Here is a 27,649-nt window from a genome sequence, read left to right as displayed (position 1 = left end):
AATATCGGCCGATTTATCGCCACAGCGATATAACGTCAACCACTAGTTTGGACCATAGTTGTGGCAGGTATACTGCCACTCCTATACTTCAATCAACACATCACTGCTAAGGCAATACAAGGTTTACTATAATAATCTGCGGTAAGGAAACTGTCTGCTCAAGGTTATAGCGCATCTAGCTGAATGATTGCAACTTATGGTACAAACAAATTCTTACTAATATCAAAAGTGTGATATTTGATTAAGATGGACTATTGGGTCACTTGCCTATTGGCCAACTTGTCATGCCCATGGCCTAGAGTGAATCTAATTAGCTCATATGCCAGTGTCATTTAATGGCATTTGGGCTCAATCAAGCATCAGAAATCACTACATGCTGGGAAACATGCAACAGGACTCTTATGACAAATATTCATCACCTCCCACTGGCTACAGTCTTGTTTCAGGCTGCTATCTGTTTGGCTTCATGTCTGATTTGGTGCTGCTGGCTATGCTAGACTTACTTTTGTATTGGATGTTCGGTTCCCTCTTTGCATTCCTATTGGCAGGTGCTTTTCTGTCTCACTGCCCATTAGCCAAGAGCGGTTTGTTATGTTGTCAGACCCCTAATGATAGCTGTAGCTGGTTGGGCAACCAAAAGAATTGAGTGGAGAAGAAAATGGTGAGTCGCAAGGTCCTGCACTCCCTCTGTCTGTCTCTTTCACTCATTCAGTCTCTTTCAATGGGTTGAACAAGAGAGAGAGAGAGAGAGGGAGAGATTTAGTGCTCACCACCATGTTTAGACTGATGAGCAACTAATAACCAATCTGATATGTAGAAGGAGATTTAAACACAGAAGACAGACAAATACACTGAGTTCTCATGAGGAAATATAATCTTGAAACAGTCAAACAGGAAGCAATGAGCTGCTTGGTTATTCTTTGCTAGATAAACTCACTCAGCCTAACAGTGACTTTTTCGAAATGCAAATACTCTGCAACACCTCATGTTTTGTTTTGTGGTAGAGCAAATAAGTTATTGGTAATTTGATGGATACTGAAGTACAGCGGCTACTTTCAACAGCTTGGCTAAAATATCTTTAAAGGATATTCTAAGTTCAATTCAATTTAAACTCAATCGACATCATCAATGGCATAAAGTTGATTATCACAAAGAACAATTTCAGCTCATCAAACACCTTCTTTAGGATTTAAAGGCATTTGAAGCTTTACATTTTATAAAAGCACTTTCATTAATTCTTCTGTTAAAAATAGAATATTATCTGAGCTGTAAAGCTGCTTAAATAATTGTTTTTATGATCTTTTAGGGTTTGCTGTGTCAACTTTGTTGCCATCATGGCAACAAAGTTGTAAAATTAGATACAAACTTTCACAGAAAAGGATTGTAAGCAATTTTTTCACACTGAAATCATATTAACGTCTTGTGGCTATACTTTTAGCTATACTTTTTATGGATTAGCCTCATTCACTTCCAATGTAAGTGCCTCACTGTAATGCACATTTTTGCTTTTTTCAAAGGAGAGACAAGTCGAAATTAATCAGCACATAGGTTACAACCTACTAATATGCAGTCCAACCTATAGATTCCTAAATAAGGAAGGTATCTTTTTGTGTTAAAGCAAAGCTTTACCCCATTTCTCTTGCATGAAAGTGCTTGGAGCAACATCAACAACTGCTTCCATATAGGACAATATTCAAAGTCCGTTCAGCAATGGTGTACTGGTGAAACTCCAGAATAATCATGCTACAAAATTGTGAAATCACAAATGCAGCCATTCCAAGGTTATATCCTCAGAATATAGAGACAGCATCTTGATTAGTGTAACAGAGGAAGTGGGTGTTACTGATGCAAGTACTATGGGCTTGTCTCTTTTATACAATATCTCAAGCACCGTATGAGAATGCTTACCTTGGCTAGAAAAAGATTGAATGCAATTGCAAAGGCAATAAAAGATGTCAGAATAACTTTAGTTATATAGTATATGTAGTTTAGTAGGCTTTATCGTTTTGCTTAGGATTTACAGCAGCCACTTGCTCTTGAATGAAACGTCTCCTAATTTGTCTCCTTAAGTTAATGTCATTCTTGGATGTAGTAACTCCCTTCACTGTAAGTTGATGCACTAATGTCCTTGAGAATACATTTCAAATGAAATATTGAGCCCAGTGTTCCTGTCCCAACTCCAACCAAGATTAGGTTGGATGACCTCCACTGGGTTCACTGGCATAATGACCAGTACGGCAGACAGCTGCCTCGGATCAATTCAACACAATAGGTTAACTAGAACAACATGTAAGGTTAAACTGGTATAATGAGGGATGGACACAACTTAGGAATCTGCCCTGCTGAACACATAAACCATGAGACAAGAAAACATTTTAAAATAACCTTTAGGTAAAGATTCCTTGATAGCATCTGCTGGCATTTTCATCGACACATTCATCTTCGTTAGTCTTGCCATAATGACACTTAACGTTTAGCTCAAAGTGTGCTGCACCTCAATAAACAAAGGTAATGGTTCGCTTTATATTGATTAATAATTGATTTGGAGAGAATCCTAGTCTTGAGGATTTCTGGCTATTTCTGAGCATCCTGTAACCTGAACAGGCAGAGTAGAACTAGGCTATAGAGAGAAATATGGAAGACGATACAAGCCAGCCCAAGAATGATTACAGATACTGCACTTCCCTCAAGCCATTCAATACATACAGGAGATATGGCAAAAACCCAATGATTCAGCAAAATTGTGAAGAACAAGTGTGGCTCCATGGAAGAAAATGACTTGATGTGTCAGTTGAGAAAGAAAATGTGTAATATATACAGCCACAGACAGTTGCCATCACTTATCTTGAGAAGTAGCTTGGTGCAATGTAAAGAGTCACTTTGGGGCTCTTTGGGGGCATTTTTGGTAACTGGATCACACACAAGTTTGCAAAGCAACTGAGCTGACGACAAGAAAGCCACCTCTTCACACATGCTCTGGAACACAAGGGTTGTCAAACACTCCAGTGCAAAGGAGGGCAAGCAGTGGTATAAGTCACTATCTCACACGTCACTACAGAACAGAACACAACGTTGCAGGGACTCTTTAGGGGAGGTTATGTAAGTAAAGTATGAAGGGTGTTTAGGGGACAGTTCAGAGTTTTGTTTACTGAGTCAATGCGAGAGAATCAGACACAGCACACCTAATCAGTCCTAGAAGGGCACCTGGCTGTCTACGAGGTCTCACACATACATTAAAAATTTTGCATAGGCAGCCTAACAGGATCTTGCTAAGAGATTCATCAAGAAAGGCTGAACAGACAGGAAGAAAAGTTTCTGTGTCTTTATTACAATAGCTGTAAAATAATAGAAATAGTCCATTTTTAATCTAAGAAAAAATGTATAACTGACATTTTTACATGTTAAATGTTCTGCATTATATCCTGGGTATTGCCAGTCACCTCACGATACGATACACCTCACGATTCGATAAATTTCATGATACATCACAATATTAGATGATTAGATTTTGATTTTCATTTCAATTAATTTGGGTATATTTCAGTTATAATTTTCCTTACAGTATGAAAGAAATTATCTTTCAGCTAATGCTGTTATTCATTATACAGGGGACCTTATAACTTGTTAAATTACAGACATATAAATTGTAAAAAATTGTATCATTAGTTTTTCATCAGTTTGGTGACATTTTTGCTTTTGTTTTTTTTTTATATAGACCATGTGGAGTCGTGTGGAACCATGTGAGGGTCGGATGTGTGAATGGCGAACTCTGCACACTTTGCTGATTTTAATACTTTTTATGTCATAAACTGGTGAGATTCGATACACTCAGATTCTTGACTGTTCTAGGAAGACAATATGTCAAATAATTCAAAATCCTTGGGCTCTGGAGACATTAAAAGACACTAAAAGACACTTACGTGCTCAAGCTGAAGCCCCTGAGGAGTCCGCAAGCCCGGGACTCAATTTGGACAGTGCGGTGAAAGAGATTCAGCGTCAATTGTTGAACATGTTGGCAATGCTGCCAAAGGTCACTGCTGACTTGGAGGAACTTGCTGTAATATGTCGATCGAGCACTGCCATGGAGACGAAATTCACTGAGATGGTTACAAGAGTGTCGGATGCTGAGAAAAGGATAGATTATCTGGAGTCATCGAAGAGCGAATTAGCTGCTAATCCACTAGTGACCAAGACAGTCTTGGAGCGCATCTGAGAAAAGTTGGAAGACTTAGTGAATCACAGCCGGCAAAACAATGTCCAAATTGTTGGAATTCCTGAAGACAAAGAAGGTTGAGATATGGTGAAATTTCTGGATGGGCTCTTCCCGAGTCTGCTCAACATAACAGGCCATAAGCTGGAAATTGAGCGAACTCACAGAGTTCCTGCTCAAAGATCTGCTGAGGAAGACAGGCCCCGATCAACTCTGGCCAAATCTGAGACTTTGCGAATTCGACAAGAGAGAAATGTGATCGATTCAAGGAATGCAAGAAACTCTTACATCAATGGAAGGTCGCTTTTGCACTTATGTTCCCAGCCAAATTGAGAGTAGATACTAAGGATGGCCGCAAAATACTTACATGCCCACAGCAAGTGATGTCCTTCATAAAGTCAATGGAGTGAGCAGATCATTGTGAAATACTTTCTATGCAGCCGAGTGGGCCTGACTCACTGAACATTCACTTGACCGTCCAAGGAAACAGTGCCTTCTTTTTTTTTGTGGGATAGCACTCCTTCTTGACAGTTTGTGGATGACTCTGCATGTTCTTTGTGCTTACGCCTCCTGTTGGTGGGAGTTTGTTCTGTTGAATATTTCTTGCAAAACATTGGAGTGATTAGGGCATCTGTTGCACTCATGTAACAGCCAAGTGGGCCTGACTCACTGAACATTTACTTGACTGTCTGAGGAAACTGGGCGCCTTTTTTGTGTCTTTTTGTGCTGGTTCCGACTAGTGGCTGGAGTTTTTTTTGTGGAGGAACACACCTTCGGAGCAGTTATGTGGATGAATCTACACGTTCTTTGTGCTTATGCCTCCTATTGTCTGGAGTTTGTTTTATAGATTATTTTCTGTTGTGTAATTCTGTCTCACAACAATCCGACGGCAAAGTTGTCGTGGGGGCTCACGTAAGCATACATGGACTGTTTGAGTTTAGAGGGATGGATGCCGGTTGGCGTTATCGAGCGCGGGATTAATGCGCATGTTTTTCTTTTTTCTGTGTTTTTTGTTTGGGGATCATAGTGAAGCAAATGTGTGTAAGCCCCCTAGAGCAACAGCGACGCTTCACAGGATGTGTAAAAATCTTGGCCTTACAGATATTTGGAGACTTTTGAACACATCTGGTAGGGACTATAAATTTTTTTCATCAGTCCATAAGATTTATTCTAGAATAGATATATATATATATATCTAAGTCCCTCATTTCATCTGTTGTTGATTGTTCAATTGGAAACATTTTTGTCTCAGATCACGCCCTGGTGAGTTAAGAGATGTTGCCACATACAGAGAAAAATAAATCATATAGTTGGCACTTTAATGTATCCCTTTTGCAAAATCCTGAACCCCAACAAATGCTAAAGGCTGAAATCAATGTCTATATGGAGACCAACTGGTCCTCAGTATCCTCTGTGGGCGTGGCTTGGGAGGCACTTATGGCAGTTCTTAGAGGTCGGATCAAACAGTATGCCTCATTCATCAAAAAATCCAAAGCACGAGAACTCGTGGAGTTGGAAGGGAATATTAAAAGTGCCGAGGCAGAGCTGAAATGCCGAATGTCATCTGATGGCCTCAGAGAATTGACCCGATTGAAATACAAATATAATACTATTTTGTCGTGGAAGGTGGAGTTTTGGCTATTCAGGGCAAGTCAGTCATATTTTGAGTCAAGGGACAAAGCAGGGAAGCTTTTGGCTAGATATATAAAGCGTGTTTTTTTTCTACCATTCTCTCAGTGAAATCTGCTGGTGGTGAAAAATTTACCTCAGCCATTGATATTAATAATGCTTTTAAAGAATTAATCTTGATTTCTATAGTTCCACATCTTCGTCTACTGATGAAGACATTAGAAATTTTATGGAACATAAGAACTCCCTAAATTGACGAATGGGCAAAAAAATTCTCTTGATTCTGAGATAAACTTGCCTACAGGCAAGGCTCTGAGGACAGATGGCTTTGCAGATGAATTTTTTAGATCTTATGCTACAGAATTGGCTCCACTTTCGCTAGAAGTTTATACGGAATAATTAAAGAATGGAAAGCTTCCGCCAACCATGACACAAGCCAGGATCATTCTGATTCTTAAAAAGGACAAAGATCCAAGCGAGTGTAAGAGTTATCATCCAATCTCCCTGATCCAGCTAGATGTTAAAATATTGTCAAAAATTCTGGCTAACCGATTAAGTTATGACATCTCTTATACATATAGATCAGGTGGGGTTTATTCGGGGCCACTGCTCTTCTGATAGCATTAGATGTCTCATCAATATTATGTGGTCAGTGGCAAATTATCAGACTCCGGTCACGGCCATCTCACTTGACGCCGAAAAGGCATTTGATATGGTGGAATGGGATTATCTTTTTAGGATTTTGGAAATATACTGGTTCGGGAATACTTTTATTGGATGGATTAAATTACTTTATAGACACCCAGTAGCGGCGATACAAACAAATGGATTAAATTTGGATTATTTTACTCTGGATAGGGGCACCCAGCAGGGTTGCCCTCTTTTCCCATTATAGTTCTATCTTGCCCTGGAACCACAAGCAGCCGCGATAAGAAATGATTTTCCAGGGGTGGTGGCGGGAGATGTGGCGCATAAGCTTTTTGCTTTACACAGATGATATTTTATTATCGTCTCCGACCCCATTAGATCTATGCCTTGCCTCCATAGAATTATTAATTCCTTTTCTAAGTTCTCAGGATACAGAGTCAGTTGGTCTAAATCTGAAGTTTTGGCTCTGACAGCGTACTGCCCAGTAACGGCTTTCCAGCCAGGTGCATTCCAGTAGCCCAAACAGGGCATAAATTAATTTTGACCCCTTAATAAAAAGGTTTTCGAGCAATGTGGGCAGATGGGCTTCATTACATTTATCTATGATTGGGAAGGTTAATGTTATTAAATGAATTGTATTCCAAAATGTAACTACCTGTTAGGTAGTTAGATTACATTTTAATAAGTTACATAGACCGATTGACAAAGGTGGGCTAGGCCTCCCCAAGATTTTGTTTTATTATTATGCATTCAGTCTCAGACATTTGGCTCATTGGTCGCTTCCACCTGAGAGAGCCCCTCCCTGGTTTTGTATTGAGCAGGAAGTTCTTGCCCCTATTTTGCCATTGCAAAGCTTTCTGTCAAACTAATCAAAGTTAAATTACACCCCGTTATCTCGCATTTGCACTCAGTATGGACAAAAGTGTACAGAGTGTTTAATTTGGACATTTATTTAACTGTTGCCACAAGCATATGGCTGAACCCTAAATTATTTATTAATAGGTCCCCTTTCTGCTGGCAAGAGTGGATTGTGGGGGCGGGGGGGTTACTACACTCGGTGACCTATATGAGAGTGGAGTGTTGAGATCTTTTGAAAATTTGGTTCAACATTTTGGGATTCCTAGATCTCAGTTCTATAGGTATTTACAGCTGCGCTACCTGCTCTGTATTGTTTTTGGGAGTAGCACACACCACCATAAAGCGGCAGATACTCTGGGAGAGGTGATTACTGCTTTTGGAAAATGTCATGAGTCATCAGAGTATTACTCCCTGCTAATTCAGAGTCTGGGGGTCGGAGCTTTAACTTCTATCAAGAGATTATGGGAGAAAGATTTAAACTTTGTATTGAAGGAGAGAGTTTGGGCTAGGATTCTAAAAAATGTCAAGTCTGCATCTAGAGATGCAAGGGTGCGGCTTATGCAATTCAAGATTTTACATAGATTCTTGTAATAGTGGGGGTTAAATGTTAAATGTGATTCAATATATGTGTGTTGTGGTTTTTTCTTTGTGATATGTCTGTGAATCAATACAATGTTAACTGAAGTAAATATAGACCATGTATTACATCAATAAATATGATGTACTAAAATGTCATATATTATATTGCATATATACAGTATATTGTTACATGCTTGCTTTTTTGTTTAGCCGAATTTGTACTATTTACAAGTATTTACTTAGATATGTAGAACAAGTGCTAAAATGGTACTGTCTCTTTAAACCTGTGGCAGGGACTTTGACAGTAGTGTTTGTTGGTCGAATGGCTTCTTTACAGCATTCATGCTATGTGTGATTTGAATTAAATGCTTCTTTTGTTGTTTTTGATAAATAACTGACAGTAGAGAACAAAAAGGATATTAAGAGATCCATTATTAAACAACATATGGTTTGCTTGGATCTAGTCTTTGGACTCACATCACACAGAAAGAGTCAAAGCTTTTACTCTCAGCACATAGCGAAAAGATCTTGGTGCTGAACTTCTTCACCACTACACCACTCAAACACTGCTGAGTGAAATCTAAAAATTGTACCAGCCAGTGGCTAATCACAGACATTTTTTGTAGCATATGGGAAGTATTTATGCACATATGTTTGTAGGGGATTGCAAATAGAAAGAAAGAGTGATCTTAGCATTTTAAGAATTGACACTGCAATCGTACAAATGAAGATTACGTAGAAAATCAATATTTTTGCCCGGCCCGAGATCCAAATGCATGAGAGAGGTCCGGCATGTCCGTAAGAGAAACAGTGAATACTGCAGGATCAGTTTCAGTCTCTTTCATGTCACAATATATCACAATACATGGATCTAAGTATCGATACAATATTGTGTGAAAAAGTATTGTGAGTTATTGATATTTGATTGTATCGACAAAGCCCTAATCCACAATAGAGGAAATGGCAAGACGACAGTCATGTGAAAATGTCAAATATCACAGGAAGTTTTGGATCACATATCTCCTAGGACACATCATACTACAGTAGATTTCCTTTAAAAATCACTCTCTTTCATAAATTCTGATTTTTGTTTTTTACATATTTACAAAGGTTATGGAATAAAGCAACATCCAAAAATTCTATTAGACACAGTATAAAAACACAGAAATTAAAGGAATATTCTAGCTTCAATACAAGTTCAGTCAATTAACAGCGAATTTGTGGCATAATGTTGATTACCACAAAAAATATTTTTACTTGTCCCTCCTTTTCTTTAAAAAAATTAAAAATCTGGGTTACTGTGAGGCACTTACAATGGAAGTGAATGGGCCAATCCGTAAACATTAAAATACTTAACGTTTCAAAAGTATAGCCACAAAACATAAACAGTATGCGTGTTCGTGTGATAAAATCACTTAAAGGAATAGCCCACCCAAAAATGAAAATTCTCTCATCATTTACTCACCCTCATGCCATCCCAGATTTTGACCGATATATCGGTTTTGCCGATTAATTGGCACTGATAACAGATTTCTGGAACTATCGGTTATCGGCAAAAATCCACTTTTCCCCGTTGTGTCCGGTGCCGGAGCGGCTGGGAAGGATCCACTGTCATTATACAGAATGAGAGCGGCCTCTAGAGGCGAAATAAAAACTATCACTTCACTGCTGCCTTGTGGTGTTTGTTTTGACGTGAGACTACACTCTGCATGGAGCGGAACACTTCAGATGCGGATTTAAAACATCAACAACGAAAAGGTATGTATACAGTACACTACAGTACACGTTGTCATATCATTATAAAGTAATTAATTTGTTGACTAGATGCTGCATTAGTAGAGAACAATAGTATGTTTGCCGACAATGCTGAGAGGACGCTAACATTAAAGCTAACCTCAAGCAGATAGTCCTACCCAAATGTTTAAATGTCAGGATTGTTACCATCTATTACCATCTATTTGCATTAGTTTATATCCAGCTGGTCACGTTTATGCATTCGTTAGCCAGCTAAGTTGCATATTTAAAGCTAGTGATGTGAGAAAGCAAATTAATATCATGCAGCCGAGAGAAACATATAAACAAATCAGAAACGCATCTGATTTCAATTAAAAAAAATGTATCCTCACTGTAATACGATGACTTCAGATTGATCACATTTTAGCACTAAAAAATACTAGACAGCACAACAAATACAGTTTAACAGAAAGCATGTGTTTCAATATGCTTTTAAAAGTTCTTTTTAATTAGACACATCATCAAAAAACAGGGAAACAAATTGGTCTATAGTTTGCTAATATTAAATCTGTGGAGTGGTTAAAAAAATAAGTTTTAATGACTTCATCCTAAGTCTATGTAAACTTCTGACTTCAACTGTATATATCTGTATTTATATATTTATTTCATTTAAAAAAGTACAATACATTTTCATGGTTCAGTCAGAACTGTTTATTTTTGTAATAAAGTTCAGCACTATTTTTTCATTCAGTATCAATTTAAAAAACTATCGGTTGATTAATCGGTTATTAGCAGGTACTGCCCAAATTAGATATTGGTATTGGTAAAATCCACTATCGGTCGACCTCTACAGATATGTATGACTTTCTTTCTTCTGCAGAACACAAATGAAGATTTTATTTCAGCTCTGTAGGTCTATACAATGCAAGTGAATGGGTGCCAAAATTTTGAAGCTCCAAAAATCACATATAGGCATCATAAAAGTAATCCATACAACTCCAGTGGTTTAATCCATATCTTCAGAAGTAATATGATAGGTGTGGGTGAGAAACAGAGCAATATTTAAATCCATTTTTGCTAGAAATTCTTCTTCCCTGCCCAGTAGGGGGAGTATGCATGAAGAATGTGAATCACCAAAAACACAAGAAGAAGAATGTGAAAGTTAAAGAGGACACTGACTGAGCAGGGAAGAGAATTTATAATAAAAACTGACATAAATATTGACCTGTTTCTCACCCACATCTATCATACCGCTTCTGGAGAAATTGATTTAACCACTGGAGTCTTATGGATTACTTTTATACCAACTTATGAGATTTTTGAAGCTTCAAAATGTTGGCACCCATTCACTTGCATTGTATGGAGGTACAGAGCTGAGAAATTCTTCTAAAAATCGTCATGTTCTGCTAAAGAAAGAAAGTCATACACATCTGGGATGGCATAACGGTGAGTAAATGATGAGAGATTCTATTATTTTATTTTTTTCATTTTTGGGTGAACTATTCCTTTAATAACCTTTTTTGTAAAGATATATATAATTTTACAACTTCATTGCCATGACACTGTAATACATCAACCCTACAATGATTGTAAAAATGATGATTTGAACAACTTTACAGCTCACATAACAAGTTTTAACAGAATAATTAATATAAGTGCTTTTGTAAAGTTTCACATTTCAGCCTTTAATCGCTCCACAAATTGGCCCCATTCACTTCCATTGTAAGTGCCTCACTGTAACCTCGATTTTTTCTTTTTTTCTTTTATAGAAAAGGAGGGAATTTTTTGTGGTAATCAACATTATGCCAAGAATTCTGTCAATTGAGCTTAACTTGTACTGAACCTGGAATACTTCTTTAACTTTATCACTACATTGCTTATAAATATACATAAGTCTTGTGCAAGTTCTAACATGTACTGCAAATGCAACAACACATTCACAATGCATGGCACTGCTACTACACAATTCTTTAGGACCCTACTGCCCAACAAAATAATAGATCAAAGCATTTAGGAAAGAATATTTAGGAAACATAATTTATACTGAGACCAAGGTCTTCAGGGGCATGAGGACCATGACCAGATTTGTACAGTTATCTAATCTAATTCCCGAAGATTGAAATAGGCTGTTATGTTTCCATAAGACACTTCTTAAAATTATAGTGAATAAACTCAATGAGAATATGTGCAAACCTCTGCAACACTCATTATCACTACCAACAGCCTTAACCCAAAACGAGACACTTTAAATCTCCCACAGACACATGATTACATCTCTCTCACACACTCACCTCCATTTACAGCAGCAGGTGCAATGACGATGCCCTTCGCCTCTATTTTGGGAGAATTCTGCCCATATCGCCCGTCATTCTTCGTGACCATCTGTTGAGGATTGCCTTTATGGTCCAGAACGGTGGCATTCACCGTGGCGCTATAATAATCCTCCTTATTGACCATATTTTTGTCGGCACCGATAGACAACGTACACCTGGGCGAGACGAAGGCGAGGATGAAGGCGAGGAGACAGCTGCTGCATGACGCCGATTCGGCCAATCTCTTCAGCATCTTCGGGAATGTCTGTGCCGTTCAACGCAACCCGACTCTGCGATTCGTTCAACTGTCACCGTTCTGTCCCGAAACGGCCCGTCATGTGAACATACTGTCGTCCTCTCAAGCCACAACAATGTCCATATGAGAGGACCATGCGTTGGTTTCCCCTGCTTGTGCACAGACTTAAATCTGAAAGAGGGAAGGGCAGATATATTAGCATAAACCACAGCTTCTTTGTGCTATCAAGTAATAACTGGGCATCACATTGGGGACTGGCGCAAATTTGTATGCCCATTTAAAACTGTATGACTTAGGCACGACACAAAGGGAGAAACAACTTCTGTTTCGAGATCTGTTGACGTTATTAACTGTGCAATGGCAACAGAGGGCATGTATTTCAATGGGGCTGGAGGCTTTTGTGCACGCAATTAGCTTCATATTCGTTTGCTGCAATTAAAGGACTGCGGGTCTCACAATAACAATGTATGGCTTTTAACGATTGTTAAAGGGCAAAAAATGTCTCGCTTCTGCTGCCAAGACCGCCTTGTTCGTGGAACCAGAAGCCCAGGCAACGTAACCAGCTGCCATGCAACACACAAAAACACCTTTCCACCAGCGCCCAGATTTTTCATACATTAAAATATTACTGCAAGTTACCTTACCTGCTCAGTCGCTTCCACCAGTGTTACTTCCTGTCAATATATCTCTTTGATTTGGTATTTCACGTACGCATGACGATGTGTTGCTTTTCTGGTTGCCTTTTTTCCTCACACACTGAAAACTGAGCCGTACTCATCTGCGCATGCGCAAAACAGCGTGTCTATCACATTTGAGATGAGATCAGAGGGAGGGAAGGGGGCCACATCACCATCATATAAAAACTGCGTTTTCTTGCTAGCTCTGGGCCTTGATCAGACTTTATATATATATATATATATATATATATATATATATATATATATATATATACACACACACACACACACACACACACACACACACATATATATAATAAACAGCAGTTCAACAAACAAGCAAAAGCATCAAGCACAACTCTGGTCTTTGCACCACACTTACTCTCAATATTCAGATTTTTTTATTTACTTTTATTATTATTTATTTTTTTACAAATCCTTTAGCCTAAGTGAACGAATCGTTCTCATTCACTTCCATTGTTCCGGTGGTGAATTGCTCTGTGTTTTTTAATGAATAATTTTTAAGTCAACATTTACATGACTCTCTCATTGTACAACAGATGCTCATTTGTTGCCACCTACTGGAGTAAATCTAGTATGCAATCTCCTGAACAAATCAGTGAATGAAATCAAAATAAATGATGTATCAAAATCCCCACCACCATTGGGGGGAAGTGGTGGCTCAGCAGTTAAGGCTCTGGGTTACTGATCAGAAGGCTAGGGTTCAAGCCCCAACACTGCCAAGATGCCACTGTTGGGCCCCTGAGCAAGGCCCTTGACCCTATCTGCTCCAGGGGCACCATATCATGGCTGACCCTGCACTTTGACCCCAGATTAGCTGGGAGATGTGGAAAACAGAATTTCACTGTATATGTGTGATAAAATTATAAAATTAATTATTATCTGGAAAAGCCTTGAACACAGAGAAGTGGAGTGATACAATTATTGAATTCCATATGCTGTTGAAATCTTTCAGCACTCTTGGAATGCCACATGTCTGATCAGATTCAAGGGTCAGAGCTAACTATTGTATAAAATGCTCTGCTAACTGTGTTAGGACCAAAAGTTTTTAATACCATCATGTTGTACTATATACAGTTGTGCTCAAAAGTTTGCATACCCTGGCAGAAATTGTGAAATTTTGGCATTAATTTTGGAAATATGACTGATCATGCAAAAAAACTGTCTTTTATTTAAGGATAGTGATCATATGAAGCCATTTATTATCACATAGTTGTTTGGCTCCTTTTTAAATCATAATGATAACAGAAATCACCCAAATGGCCCTGATCAAAAGTTTACATACCCTTGAATGTTTGACCTTGTTACAGACACACAAGGTGACACACACAGGTTTAAATGGCAATTAAAGTTTAATTTCCCACACCTGTGGCTTTTTAAATTGCAATTAGTGTCTGTGTATAAATAGTCAATGAGTTTATTAGCTCTCATGTGGATGCACTGAGCAGGCTAGATACTGAGCCATGGGGAGCAGAAAAGGACTGTCAAAAGACCTGCGTAACAAGGTAATGGAACTTTATAAAGATGGAAAAAGATATAAAAATATATCCAAAGCCTTGAAAATGCCAGTCAGTACTGTGCAATCACTTATTAAGAAGTGGAAAATTCGGGGATCTCTTGATACCAAGCCAAGGTCAGGTAGACCAAGAAAGATTTCAGCCACAACTGCCAGAAGAATTGTTCAGGATATAAAGAAAAACCCACAGGTAACCTCAGGAGAAATACAGGCTGCTCTGGAATAAGATGGTGTGGTTGTTTCAAGGAGCACAATACGATGATACTTGAACAAAAATGAGCCGCATGGTCGAATTGCCAGAAAGAAGCCAATGCCACAAAAAAGCCCGGTTACAATATGCCCGACAACACCTTGACACATTTCACAGCTTCTGGCACACTGTAATTTGGAGCGACAAGACCAAAATAGAGCTTTATGGTCACAACCATAAGTGCTATATTTGGAGAGGGGTCAACAAGTATTGTGCTCCTTGAAACAACCACATTGTCTTTTTCCAGAGCAGCCTGTATTTCTCCTGAGGTTACCTGTGGGTTTTTTGCATGATCAGTCATATTTTCAAAATCAATGCCAAAATTTCACAATTTCTGCCAGGGCATGCAAACTTTTGAGCACAACTGTATATATACAATTGAAGTCAGAAGTTTACATACACTTAGGTTGAAGTCATTAAATCTCACTCCACAGATTTAATATTAGCAAACTATAGTTTTGGCAAGTCGTTTGGGACATCTATTTTGTGCATCACACAAGTAATTTTTCCACCAATTGTTTACAGACAGATTGTTTCACTTTTAATTGACTATATCACAGTTCCAGTGGGTCAGAAGTTTACATACACTAAGTTAACTGTGCCATTAAGCAGCTTGGAAAATTACAGAAAATTATGTCAAGCCTTTAGACAGTTAGCCAAATAGCTTCTAATAGGAGGTTTACTGAACTGGAGGTGTACCTGTGGATGTATTTTAAGGCCTACCTTCAAACTCAGTGTCTCTTTGCTTGACATCATGGGAAAATCAAAAGAAATCAGACAAGACCTCAGAAAAAACAAAATAAAAAAAATTAAATTGTGGACCTCCACAAGTCTGGTTCATCCTTGGGAGCAATTCCCAAATGCCTGAAGGTACCACATACATCAGTACAAACAATAGTATGCAAGTATATACACCATGGGACCATGCAGCCATCATACCTCTCAGGAAGGAGACACATTCTGTCTCCTAGAGATGAACGTAGTTTAGTGCGAAAAGTGCAAATCAATCCCAGAACAACAGCAAAGGACCTTGTGAAGATGCTGGAGGAAACAGGTAGACAAGTATCTATATCCACAGTAAAACGTGTCCTATATTGACATAACCTGAAAGGCTGCTCAGTAAGGAAGAAGCCACTGCTCCAAAACCACTATAACAAAGCCAGACTACAATTGCACATGGGAACAAAGATCTTACTTTTTGGAGAAATGTCCTCTGGTCTAATGAAACAAAAATTGAACTGTTTGGCCATAATGACCATTGTTATGTTTGGAGGAAAAATGGTGAGGCTTGCAAGCCTAAGAACACCATCCCAACTGTGAAGCATGGGGATGGTAGCATCATGTTGTGGGGGTGCTTTGCTGCAGGAGGGACTGGTGCACTTCACAAAATAGATGGCATCATGAGGAAGGAAAATTTATGTGGATATATTGAAGCAAAATCTCAAGACATCAGCCAGGAAGTTAAAGCTTGTTCGCAAATGGGTCTTCCAAATGGACAATGACCCCAAGCATACCTCCAAAAGTTGTGGAAAAATGGCTTAAGGACAACAGAGTCAAGGAATTGGAGTGTCCATCACAAAGCCCTGACCTCAATCCAATAGAGAATTTGTGGGCAGAACTGAAAAAGCATGTACAAGCAAGGAGGTCTACAAACCTGACTTATATACACCAGTTCTGTCTGGAGGAATGGGCTAAAGTTCCAGCAACTTATTGTGAGAAGCTTGTGGAAGGCTACCCAAAACATTTGACCCAAATTAAACAATTTAAAGGCAATTCTACTAAATACTAACAAAGTGTATGTAAACTTCTGACACACTGGGAATGATGAAAGAAATAAAAGCTGAAATAAATCATTCTATCTACTATTATTCTGACATTTCACATTCTTAAAATAAAGTAGTGATCCTAACTGACCTAAGACAGGAAATGTTTTCTACGATTAAATGTCAGGAATTGTGAAAAACTGAGTTTAAATGTATTTTGGCTAAGGTGTATATGTAAACTTCTGACTTATATATACATATATATACACACGCACTGGCGGCCAGTAGTTTGGAATAATGTAGAGATTTTGCTCTTTCGGAATAAAATTGGTACTTTAATTCACCAAAGTGGCATTCAACTGATCACAAAGTATAGTCAGGACATTACTGATGTAAAAAACAGCACCATCACTCCAACACCTTATCCTTGAGTAATCATGCTAAATTGCTAATTTGGTACTAGAAAATTACTTGCCATTATATCAAACACAGCTGAAAGCTATTTGGTTCGTTAAATGAAGCTTAACATTGTCTTTGTGTTCGTTTTTGAGTTGCCACAGTATGCAATAGACTGGCATGTCTTAAGGTCAATATTAGGTCAAAAATGGCAAAAAAGAAACAGCTTTCTCTAGAAACTCGTCAGTCAATCATTGTTTTGAGGAATGAAGGCTAAACAATGCTTGAAATTGCCATGTGCCGTTGCCATGTGTGACAACTGAAGATTTCATACAAAGGTGTATACTATAGTCTTCAAAGACGAAGGACAACTGGTTCTTTCAAGGACAGAAAGAGATGTGGAAGGCCAAATGTTCAACTAAACAAGAGGATAAGTACATCAGAGACTCTAGTTTGAGAAATAGACACCTCACATGTCCTCAGCTGACAGCTTCATTGAATTCTACACGCTCAACACCAGTTTCATGTACAACAGTAAAGAGAAGACTCAGGAGTGCAGACCTTAAGGGAAGAATTGCAAAGAAAAATCCACTTTTGAAACAGAAGATCAAAAAGAAAAGGTTAGAGTGGGCAAAGAAACACATTGGTCAACAGATAATTGGAAAAGAGTGTTATGGATCTTAACCCCATGGAGCTTTTGTGGGATCAGCTAGACTGTAAGGTGTGTGAGAAGTGCCTGACAAGACAGCCACATCTATGGCAAGTGCTACAGGAAGCATGGGGTGAAATGTCACCTGAGTATCTAGACAAACTGACAGCTAGAATGCCAAGGATCTGTAAAGCTGTCATTGCTGCACGTGGAGGATTTTTTGATGAGAACTCTTTGAAGTAGTTTAAGAAGTTCTGAAATTTTTTTTTCGCATTATTAATGTCCTGACTATACATTGTGATCAGTTGAATGCCACTTTGGTGAATAAAAGTACCAATTTCTTTCCATAAGAGCAAAATCTGTGCATTATTCCAATCGTTTGTATAGTACAACATGATGATATTTAAAACTATTGGCCCTAACACGGTTGGCCCTATACAGTATTTATTATTATTATTATTATTATTATTATTATTATTATTATTAAAAACAATATTTGCATAACATTTGTTGAATTTTTTTTTAGGTGAACCTTACATTTTAGTAGCACATAATTTCGTTAATTTGTCAATTGTTATTGTGGTATTTATACATAATGCAGTATAAAAGAGAGTCATATCTTTTGGTCAAGGTATAGAGGCATAATCTCTCTATGCTTGACTTAAATGAAAGAGCTATGTTCTGTTAGTAAACTTAAAAATAGGTTTAAGGCCATAAGTGTCAACTTTCATCACTCAGCATGTGCTCTGGCGCTCTCTAGTGGAGGCCATACCGTCCTACAGTCATTAAGTGTCACCTCTCACACTATCCTACTCGTAAAATAAAGAGCATATTTAAGCTACATCCGATTCTTTTCGTTTGTGTTCCGAGAAAGGAGGGGTAATTGAGAACATAGCAAATTACACTTTCTCTCTATGGTTGGACCATATTAAAGATTCAAAGGCAGAGATAGGAACCAGTAAACAAAGAAGCAGTAGAGAGGACATAAAGATGGTGTTATTTTTCTCCAGTGCTCTTTCCTCATCTTGTTCTCCTTGCTCTAATTCACATTTCCTCAACTTCAGAAGGTATATGGTCACATGATGCATGTAAGTTTTCATATACACTGGCGGCCAAAAGTTTGGAATAATGTACAGATTTTGCTCTTTCGGAAGGAAATTGTTACTTTTATTCACCAAAGTGGCATTCAACTGATCACAAAGTATAGTCAGGACATTACTGATGTAAAAAAACAGCACCATCACTATTTGAAAAAGACATTTTTGATCAAATCTAGACAGGTCTCATTTCCAGCAGCCATCACTCTAACACCTTATCCTTGAGTAATCATGCTAAATTGCTAATTTGGTACTAGAAAATCACTTGCCATTATATCAAACACATTTGAAAGCTATTTGGTTTGTTAAATGAAACTTAACATTGTATTTGTGTTTGTTTTTGAGTTGCCACAGTATGCAATAGACTGGCATGTCTTAAGGACAATAATAGGCCAAATATGGCAAAAATGAAACAGCTTTCTCTAGAAACTCATCAGTCAATCATTATTTTGAGGAATGAAGACTATACAATGCTTGAAACTGTCAAAAAACTGAAGATTTCATACAAAGGTTTATACTATAGTCTTCAAAGACAAAGGACAACTGGCTCTAACAAGGACAGAAAGAGATGTGGAAGGCCAGCTGTACAAATAAACAAGAGTATAAGTACATCAGAGTCTCTAGTTTGAGAAATAGATGCCTCACATGTCCTCAGCTGACAGCTTCATTGAATTCTACTCGCTCAACACCAGTTTTATGTACAACAGTCAGTGGCGATTTCTCAGGGCCAGCAAAGCCTTCTCTGCTGGCGTAACATTCCTAATAAATAAATATTTTGTCATGCTTTCATTCTCATTGACCTTTTTGCCTATGTATTTTCAATCGCTTTCCACTCCTAATTAATCTACAAACGAATAGCAAAAAACAAAAAAATGTATCCAATCAGAATTTATTCCTCGATGCCTACAAGCAAAGTGTGACAGCTGTTTCACAAATCGCATGCCCAAGCCATGCTCTGTAGCTGAAGCAGCACGTGAGTCTGAGCTCCACCCCGTCAGGCCTTCAGAATTTCCACAGAATCCCCCAACAGTGTAAGTGAATAGGCATCTAAAGTCAGATTGCCATATTCATCCGCCAATCAGATTGATTTATTTGTTCTTGTGGGTGTGGTCTTTAGGATATGTCCCAGTCCAGGCCTTCTAGCTGGCCTTGAGTGACGCAATTATGCTTTAAGTGATGTACGTAATTTGAAAGTGAAGAGTGCGAGATCTTGCTGACGAGTCGGCTGTCATCACTGCTGGTGTTGCCGTTGAGAAAGAGATCCTTAAGGATTTAAAAACCTAAGATGTTCTGCATGATCGTGCGATTGATTAATTAAACAGGAAAGGAGGACTGATTTTCACTTTAAGCAAATTGGTAAGTGCTTTTTGCATTGTTATAGCAACATCAGGAGTTTTCTAAGTGTAAATTAGGCTGCTTGAGCATTCAGTGTTGGATCAAGTTTTGAAAAGTAACCTTGTAACCTTATGAAACAAAATTTATGAAAGCAAAATTTAAATCGCAAAAATTATTAGAGAGCTTTGTCTTGGTATTAGACCTTCTTGTTTCTGGCTTTCGTGCGTGGACGTGTTTTTAAAATGTCATTTGGTATTATTAATTGACTGCCACATAATGTATGATGGGCATACGGTGTCTTATTATTTGTGAAACTGTGTTTTCTTAATGGCATGAATCGCACTGAAGACCTAGACTTAAAATGCACGGGCCGCGGCTGACGACAGTAAAGAGAAGACTCAGGGGTGCAGGCCTTATGGGAAGAATTGCAAAGAAAAATCCACTTTTGAAACAGAAAAACAAAAAGAAAAGATTAGAGTGGGCAAAGAAACAGACATTGGACAACAGATAATCGGAAAAGAGTGTTATGGATCTTAACCCCATTGAGCTTTTGTGGGATCAGCTAGACTATATGGTGCGTGAGAATTGCCCGACAAGCCAGCCACATCTATGGCAAGTGCTACAGTAAGCGTGGGGTGAAATGTCACCTGAGTGTCTGGACAATCTGACAGCTATAATGCCAAGGATCTGCAAAGCTGTCATTGCTGCACGTGGAGGATTTTTTGATGAGAACTCTTTGAAGTAGTTTAAGTAGTTCTGAATTTTTTTTCAAATTGTAGTAGTATTTTTCACGTCATTAATGTCCTGACTATACATTGTGATCAGTTGAATGCCACTTTGGTGAATAAAAGTACCAATTTCTTTCCATAAGAGCAAAATCTCTGCATTATTCCAAACTTTTGGCCGCCAGTGTATATTGGACAGTTACATGTTAATTTAAGACTCAATAACGTAGAATAAACTTGTGACTTGATTATTAAATTTATTAATGGGTTGGTATAAAAGCTTTATGTAAAAGTTCGTTCTTGATGTTTGTATTCAGAACCATGAATGAAATTCAGTAATTTCTTCCCCATTTCCTTTTTCTGTTTCAACCCCAGAAAACACAATTTAAGTAAGTTTATGTGTTGTTTTAAGTAAAAAAAAAAAAAATAAAATAATACCATTGTTCTACCATTAACAATTTTTTCTTTGGAAATTTACCATGGCACAAAATTTATCTGAAGTAACTTGGGGTTCCATGCACATGTAGCAGACTGGGGTGAAGTACAATACCAAATAGTACTTTTTTTTAAAAAAAAATTTTTTATTGAAAATTGATGGAGCAACATAATTTGTGTGAAAAGAAATAATAACAGAAAGTTTTTAAAAAAAGGTGTTGAGGGGGCCTTTTACCCCACACCTGGGGTAAGTATTCTATAAACAAACTAATCTTTATTATGATTGGATGAGTCAATGTGAGACCACTTTGAACATTTTTCATAATAAATCTATTCCCCCCACTTAAGAAAAACAATGTGTTTTATAGGGTCCTTTAGCCCCTGCAACAGGGGTGCCTTTTACCCCAAATACTATCCTTTCACTTATTGGACAGTTATTGAAAAATGTTTGCTTTAATGACCTTAAACAAAGCTGAAAATGATACATAAGTATTTAGTCTAAAAATAAATGTGTTAATTTCAAGGATATTCATTAGCTATATAAATTTGCAACATTTAAAAAAATATATAAATAATTAGATAAAATTGCTTCAAAATCAACCTTTAGACATTACACACAAAGATCTCATGGAACAGGAAAATGTTCCAGTGCATAGTGACAAACAGATGTTGAGGAAAGTCCTGAGGTAGTTCTTGTTGCTATTTAGTGTTTTGGGAGAAAATAAAATCCTAAAAAAAGACCTAACTAAAGCAGCATAACTATGAATTGAGGGATGAATTAGGTGTATGCCTGGCTGAATAGATAAGGTCATGAACGCATTAATTAGTTTTTCGGCATCAGAAACAGATAGCATGTGTGGAAGGATACTGTTCTACAAATATTGGAAATTTGTTTTTCAAAGGTTAGATTGCTATCAAATATAACCAAATTTTTTTGCTGTAGAAGTTGACATTACATTACATCCATCAAGAGTCATATTATATTTTAGCAACTTTTTTTGTTGTTGAGGTTTTTGTTCCATTAATTAGTACTTCTGTTTTATTGGAATTGAGTAGAAGGACATTTCTAGCCATCCACTCTTTGATATCATTCATACACATTCATTTGGAAAATTTTGAAATTTCATCGGGTTTTGAAGAAACATAAAGTTGTGTATCGTCAGCATAACAGTGAAAACTAATTACATGGTTCCTGATAATGTCTCCCAGGGGGAGCATATATAGGTAGAAAAGCAGAGGCCCTAAAACTGATCCCTGTGGTACTCCATACTTAACTTTAATATGGTCTGACATTTCCTGATTTACACAGACAAAATGGTAACGGTCAGAGAGATAGGACCTAATCCAAGCTAATGCCTGTCCACAAATGCCAACATAATTCTCAAGCCTATCCAAGAGAATGTCATGATCTATGGCAGGGGTTGGTAACCTTTTTGACATGGAGTGCCATTTTATATTTTCCTGGTCAATGGCTGTGCAGACGGAAAAAAAAACCCATGGTCATTTATGTGATTTTCCGAAGTTTGAGTCCACTTGTGAAAATGTTTCTATTTTGCATTTTTCTAATTGAATCGTTTATTTTTCATTACATATGATATTATCAACATAACAGTTTGAGTGAAAAATTTGTGCAAAACCCGATGATTATGATATATTCGTGATCCTGCAAGTGAATTTTTACAGAGCATCTTGTGAAAGTGCTATAATGAAAGAAAACCTGTCATTTTGTACAAAATGAGTTAACAAAGTTAATGTCACAAATTTGCTTATTTGATTACTGATCACGAAATTGTGTGGAATCTTAAATATTTCTTATATTATGACATTGTAATCATGTAATCACTAGCAATCAAGCAACAGTGATAGCAAAAGCAGGCTGTTTTATTTATATGAAGTTTTTTGCTCCTGGTGGTGGTGTAGTGGACTAAAGCACTGAACTGGTAAGCAGAAGGTTGTTGGTTCAAGCCCCACAGCCACCACCATTGTGTCCTTGAGCAAGGCACTTAACTCCAGGTTGCTCCAGGGGGATTGTCCCTGTAATAAGGGCACTGTAAGTCGCTTTGGATAAAAGCATCTGCCAAATGCATAAATGTAAATGTATTCCAATATACATCTTGATGTAATCCTTCCTCATGATCACACAGCATATTTTCATCAGCTGAATGGGAGTTAAACACTATTATTGTGATGAGACTCGCGCTGCTTGTGCAAGCAATTCACAAATCACAAGCTGACTATTTAGCCCTTTTCGTTGAATCACATCTGCAAAATCCTAAAACTACATTTCCATTTTTTATTTTTTTTTAAATGAACTTAGTTGAGAGTTCACTACATTTTCTAGTATTTTCGACATAAATGGGAGATGTGAAATCGGTCTATATTTAGCCAATTCTCCTGGATCAAGCTGTGGTTTCTTAATAAGCAGTTCGAAAACTGCCAGTTTAAAGTTTCTTGGGACATACCCCAAGGATAATTTAATAATGAGTTAATAATATTAAGAAGAGGTTCTGAGATGACAGAAAACACCTCTTTTAGGAGATTAGTCGTATTGGGTCTAATCTCAACCGCAATGATGAAACAGCCTACAGAGAAGAGGTGCACACTCTGACACACTGGTGTCAGGAGCACAACCTCTCCCTCAACGTCAGTAAGACAAAGGAGCTTGTGGTGGACTTCAGAAGGAAAGACAGAGAACACAGTCCCATCACCATCAATGGAGCACCAGTCCCATCACCATCAATGGAGCACCAGTGGAGAGAGTCAGCAGCTTCAAGTTCCTTGGTGTCCACATCACTGAGGAACTCACATGGTCCATCCACACTGAAGTCGTTGTGAAGAAGGCTCATCAGCGCCTCTTCTTCTTGAGACGGCTGAGGAAGTTTGGAATGAACCGCCACATCCTCACACGGTTCTACACCTGCACTGTAGAGAGCATCCTGACTGGCTGCATCTCCGCCTGGTATGGCAATAGCACAGCCCACAACCGCAAAGCACTGCAAAGGATGGTGCGAACTACCAGAAACATCTTCGGAGGTGAGCTTCCCTCCCTCCAGGAAATATATACAAGGCAGTGTGAGAAAAAAGCTCAGAGGATCATCAGAGACTCCAGCCACCCGAGCCATGGGCTGTTTTCACTGCTACCATCAGGCAGGTGGTATCGCAGCATCAGGACCCGCACCAGCTGACTTCATGACAGCTTCTTCCCCCAAGCAATCAGACTTTTGAACTCTTGATCTCCCACGATCAAAATACATCAGCACTGCACTTTATTACTCTTACTCTTATATCTCACACCGGACTGTCATAAATTATATTATTATTATATATATTCTCTCTTAACAACTTACTATCAACCGACAGCCTGAATGTCAATACAGTACAATACTGTACATTCTATATATACTACTATACATATTTTTTTTTTTTATTGAATAATGTGTATCTATATTGTGCGTATTGTATACTGTACAGTGTATGTTATTATTTGTATATTGTGTTGTGTGTAATTATGTGTATATTAGACTTTAAATTGTGTTGTGTTACTTTGATGTTATTGTATATTGGTATATGTCTCATCACTGTCACGACTGCTATATTGATCGGAACTGCACCCAAGAATTTCACACACCGTTGCACTTGTGTATATGGCTGTGTGACAATAAATGTGATTTGATTTGATTTGACATTCATGTTGTTAATTTTGTTAGCTCTTCCTGACCTATAACAGCGAAGGATTGAAGTTGCTCGTAGGGAATAATTTTAGTCTTCTGGGGTGCTGTGGCAGACGAATGCGTAATTCCAATTTTGGTTCTGATGATTTCGATTTTATAAGTAAAGAAATTGATAAAGTCATTACTACTATGCTGCGATGGAATATCTGGTTCAGTAGAAGTTTTATTCCTAACGAATTTAGCCACAGTACTGAATAAACACCTAGGATTGTTGTGGTTATTTTCTATGAGTCTGCTTAAATATGCAGACCTGGCTGTTTTTAAAGCCTGTCTGTAGTTAGAGACACTATGCTTCCATGCACTGCGAAATACCTCTAATTTTGTATTCTTCCACTTAAGCTCCATTTTCTCCATCTTGAGAGCATAAGTGTGATCATTGTACCGGTACAGGATTTTTCTCTTCAACTTTCTTTAATCAAAGGGCACGACACCATCTAGAGCAATGGTTCCTAACCCTGTACCTGGAGGCCCCCCAGCACTACACATTTTGGATATCTCTCTAATCAAACACACCTGATTCAACTTATTAGCTCATTAGTAGAGACTCTACGACCTGAAATGGTGTGTCAAATAAGGGTGCAGTGTTGGGGGGCCTCCAGGAACAGGGTAGGGAACCACTGATCTAGAGTGCTAGAGAAGACTGTATCCATATTTTCTGTGACAATTTCAAGTTCTTCTGAACTTTTTGGCATACGGATTATTTGAGACAAGTCTGGAAGATTATTAGTGAAGCTATCTTTAGTAGTAGTAGTTAGAATAGTTCTACCTGAATGATAATGTTGCATAGATTGAGTTACCTATGCTAAGCGCAGCATACAAGAGACGAGGTAATGATCTTAGATATCATCATTCTGTGGCAAAATTTCTATATTATCAACATCAATTCCATGTGACTAAATTAGATCTAGCATATGATTATGGCGATGGGTTGGACCTGTCACATTTTGTCTAACCCCAACAGAGTTGAGAATATTGATAAATGCTAATCCCAGTGTATCATTTTCGTTATCTATGTAGATGTTGAAGTCACCAACGATTAAAGCTACGGTATATCCACAGCAACCACTAGATCTGACAGAAAATCTGCAAATTCTCGAAGGAATTCAGAAATGGCCCTGGTGGTCTATATATTGTTGCAAGAACTAAAGACGACAACGATTTTTTATTTATATCTGACGATGTCACATTAAGCATTATCAGTTCAAAATAATTAAACTTACATCCAGACCTTTGAGTAACACTGAAAATATCAATGTAAATTGTAGCAACACCTCCTCCTTGACCTTTCAGAAGAGGCTCATGTTATAACAATAACCTGAGGGAGTAGACTCATTTAAACTAATATATTCATCTGTTTTATTCCAGGTTTCAGTCAAACAGAGCGAATCCAAACTATGATCTGTTATAATTTCATATACAATTAGTGATTTGGATGAAAGTGATCTAATGTTTAGGAGCCCTTTAATAGTTTTTTTTGTTATTTTCAAGTTTGACATCAATCTGTCTTTTTCTAAATGACTTAATGAGGGAACAGACACAGTCTCTATAAGATATATACAGTAGGTGATACAGTCTCTATGTGTTGTAGTTTATGTGAACTGTGTGATGTCTCAAGGCAGCTAGCAGACGTTCAGATTAGCCAGTTTGGGCCCCAGTTAGTCAAATACTATCACTATTAAGACTGGAGGGATGGAGTCCGTCTCTCTTTAGCAGGTCAGGTCTACCCCAAAAACTCTTCCAATTGTCTATAAATCCTATGCTATTCTCCGGACACCACTCAGACATCCAGCCATTCATTGACACTAATATACTATAAACCTCTTAACCACGATGAGCAGGGAGGGGGCCAAAGCATATTACAGTATCTAACATAGTTTTTGCAAGTTCACACACCTCTTTAACATTATTTTTAATGATCTCCACCTGGTGAAGCCGGACATCATTAGCCAGCATTAGCCAGCACTTGTAAATTTGATCTGATGTCAGACGCTCTGGCACCTGAAAGCCATTTAACAATAGGGGCTAAAGTCTCTATTTCCATGGTCCTTACAATAGAGTCACCAATACAAGGGTTCTATCAACATGATTCTCAGTGGGTGCATCACTGAGTGAGGAGAATCATTTGGAAATCCTAACAGGAATGGGAGAGTGGTGTTGCTTTGTCCTACAAGTATGCTGCAGAGATGTCAAGTGTGTGTGTTTCTCACTGTACTGTACAATGACAAAAAAAACTAAAACCCTAAAATGACTGTAAAAATTACAATTTAAACAACTTTACCACTCAAATAATACACGTTTTAACAGAAGAATTAAGGTAATTGCTTTTATAAAATAAGCTTCACATTTCTGTGTTTAAATCCTCCAAAAATTGGCCACATTCACATTCATTGTCCCCATTTACTTCCATTTAAAGTGCCTCACTGTAACCTTAATTTTTTCTTTTCCTTTTAAGGATTTAAGGATATTTGATTTCCTTTTAAGGATTTAAAAAGTTATGAATGACATTAAAAATGATGTTTTAGTTATCAAAAGATTTCTAAATGTAAAAAATATGTCTCTCTTTTTGGTCAACTTTAGTTTGTGAATTTTACATTTCAACTCAAAAAATAATTAGCTCGCCTGTTTGTAGTGGGATCCGGAAGTGTTCCTTGTGCTTACAACCACACATTTCATAGACTGCTTTGCCCCAGGTACTGTATGTTATATGGGTGTTTCTAATCAACTGATGGTGTTCCGAGGCCGCAGCAGGGCTTAGCAACTTATGGTTCCCAACCCTGTTCCTGGAGGCCCCCTAACACTACACATTTTGTATATCTCCCTAATCAAAC

The 27,649-nt window shown here is 37.9% G+C and overlaps 1 protein-coding gene and 1 long non-coding RNA gene across 13 annotated transcripts in view; one reads left to right on the top strand and one right to left on the bottom strand.

The window, feature by feature from the left end:
* The window catches only part of LOC127417749 (E3 ubiquitin-protein ligase RNF130-like), a 102,777-nt gene extending 89,773 nt beyond the window's left edge, over positions 1-13,004 (bottom strand). For all 7 annotated transcript variants that reach the window (XM_051657947.1, XM_051657949.1, XM_051657944.1 and 4 more), the window contains exons 1-2: positions 12,871-13,004; positions 11,950-12,397 (exon numbers count right to left, since the gene is read on the bottom strand). In XM_051657947.1, the coding sequence (XP_051513907.1) occupies positions 11,950-12,223 (274 nt within the window). In that variant the 5' untranslated portion in view covers positions 12,224-12,397; positions 12,871-13,004. The remainder of the gene's footprint in view (positions 1-11,949; positions 12,398-12,870) is intronic.
* The window catches only part of LOC127417755 (uncharacterized), a 195,551-nt gene that overhangs the window by 20,304 nt on the left and 147,598 nt on the right, over positions 1-27,649 (top strand). The window lies entirely within an intron of this gene.

Source organism: Myxocyprinus asiaticus, chromosome 27 (assembly GCF_019703515.2).
Source record: "Myxocyprinus asiaticus isolate MX2 ecotype Aquarium Trade chromosome 27, UBuf_Myxa_2, whole genome shotgun sequence".
In the NCBI taxonomy this organism is placed as follows: domain Eukaryota; kingdom Metazoa; phylum Chordata; class Actinopteri; order Cypriniformes; family Catostomidae; genus Myxocyprinus; species Myxocyprinus asiaticus.
This window is presented reverse-complemented; position numbering and strand designations above follow the sequence as displayed.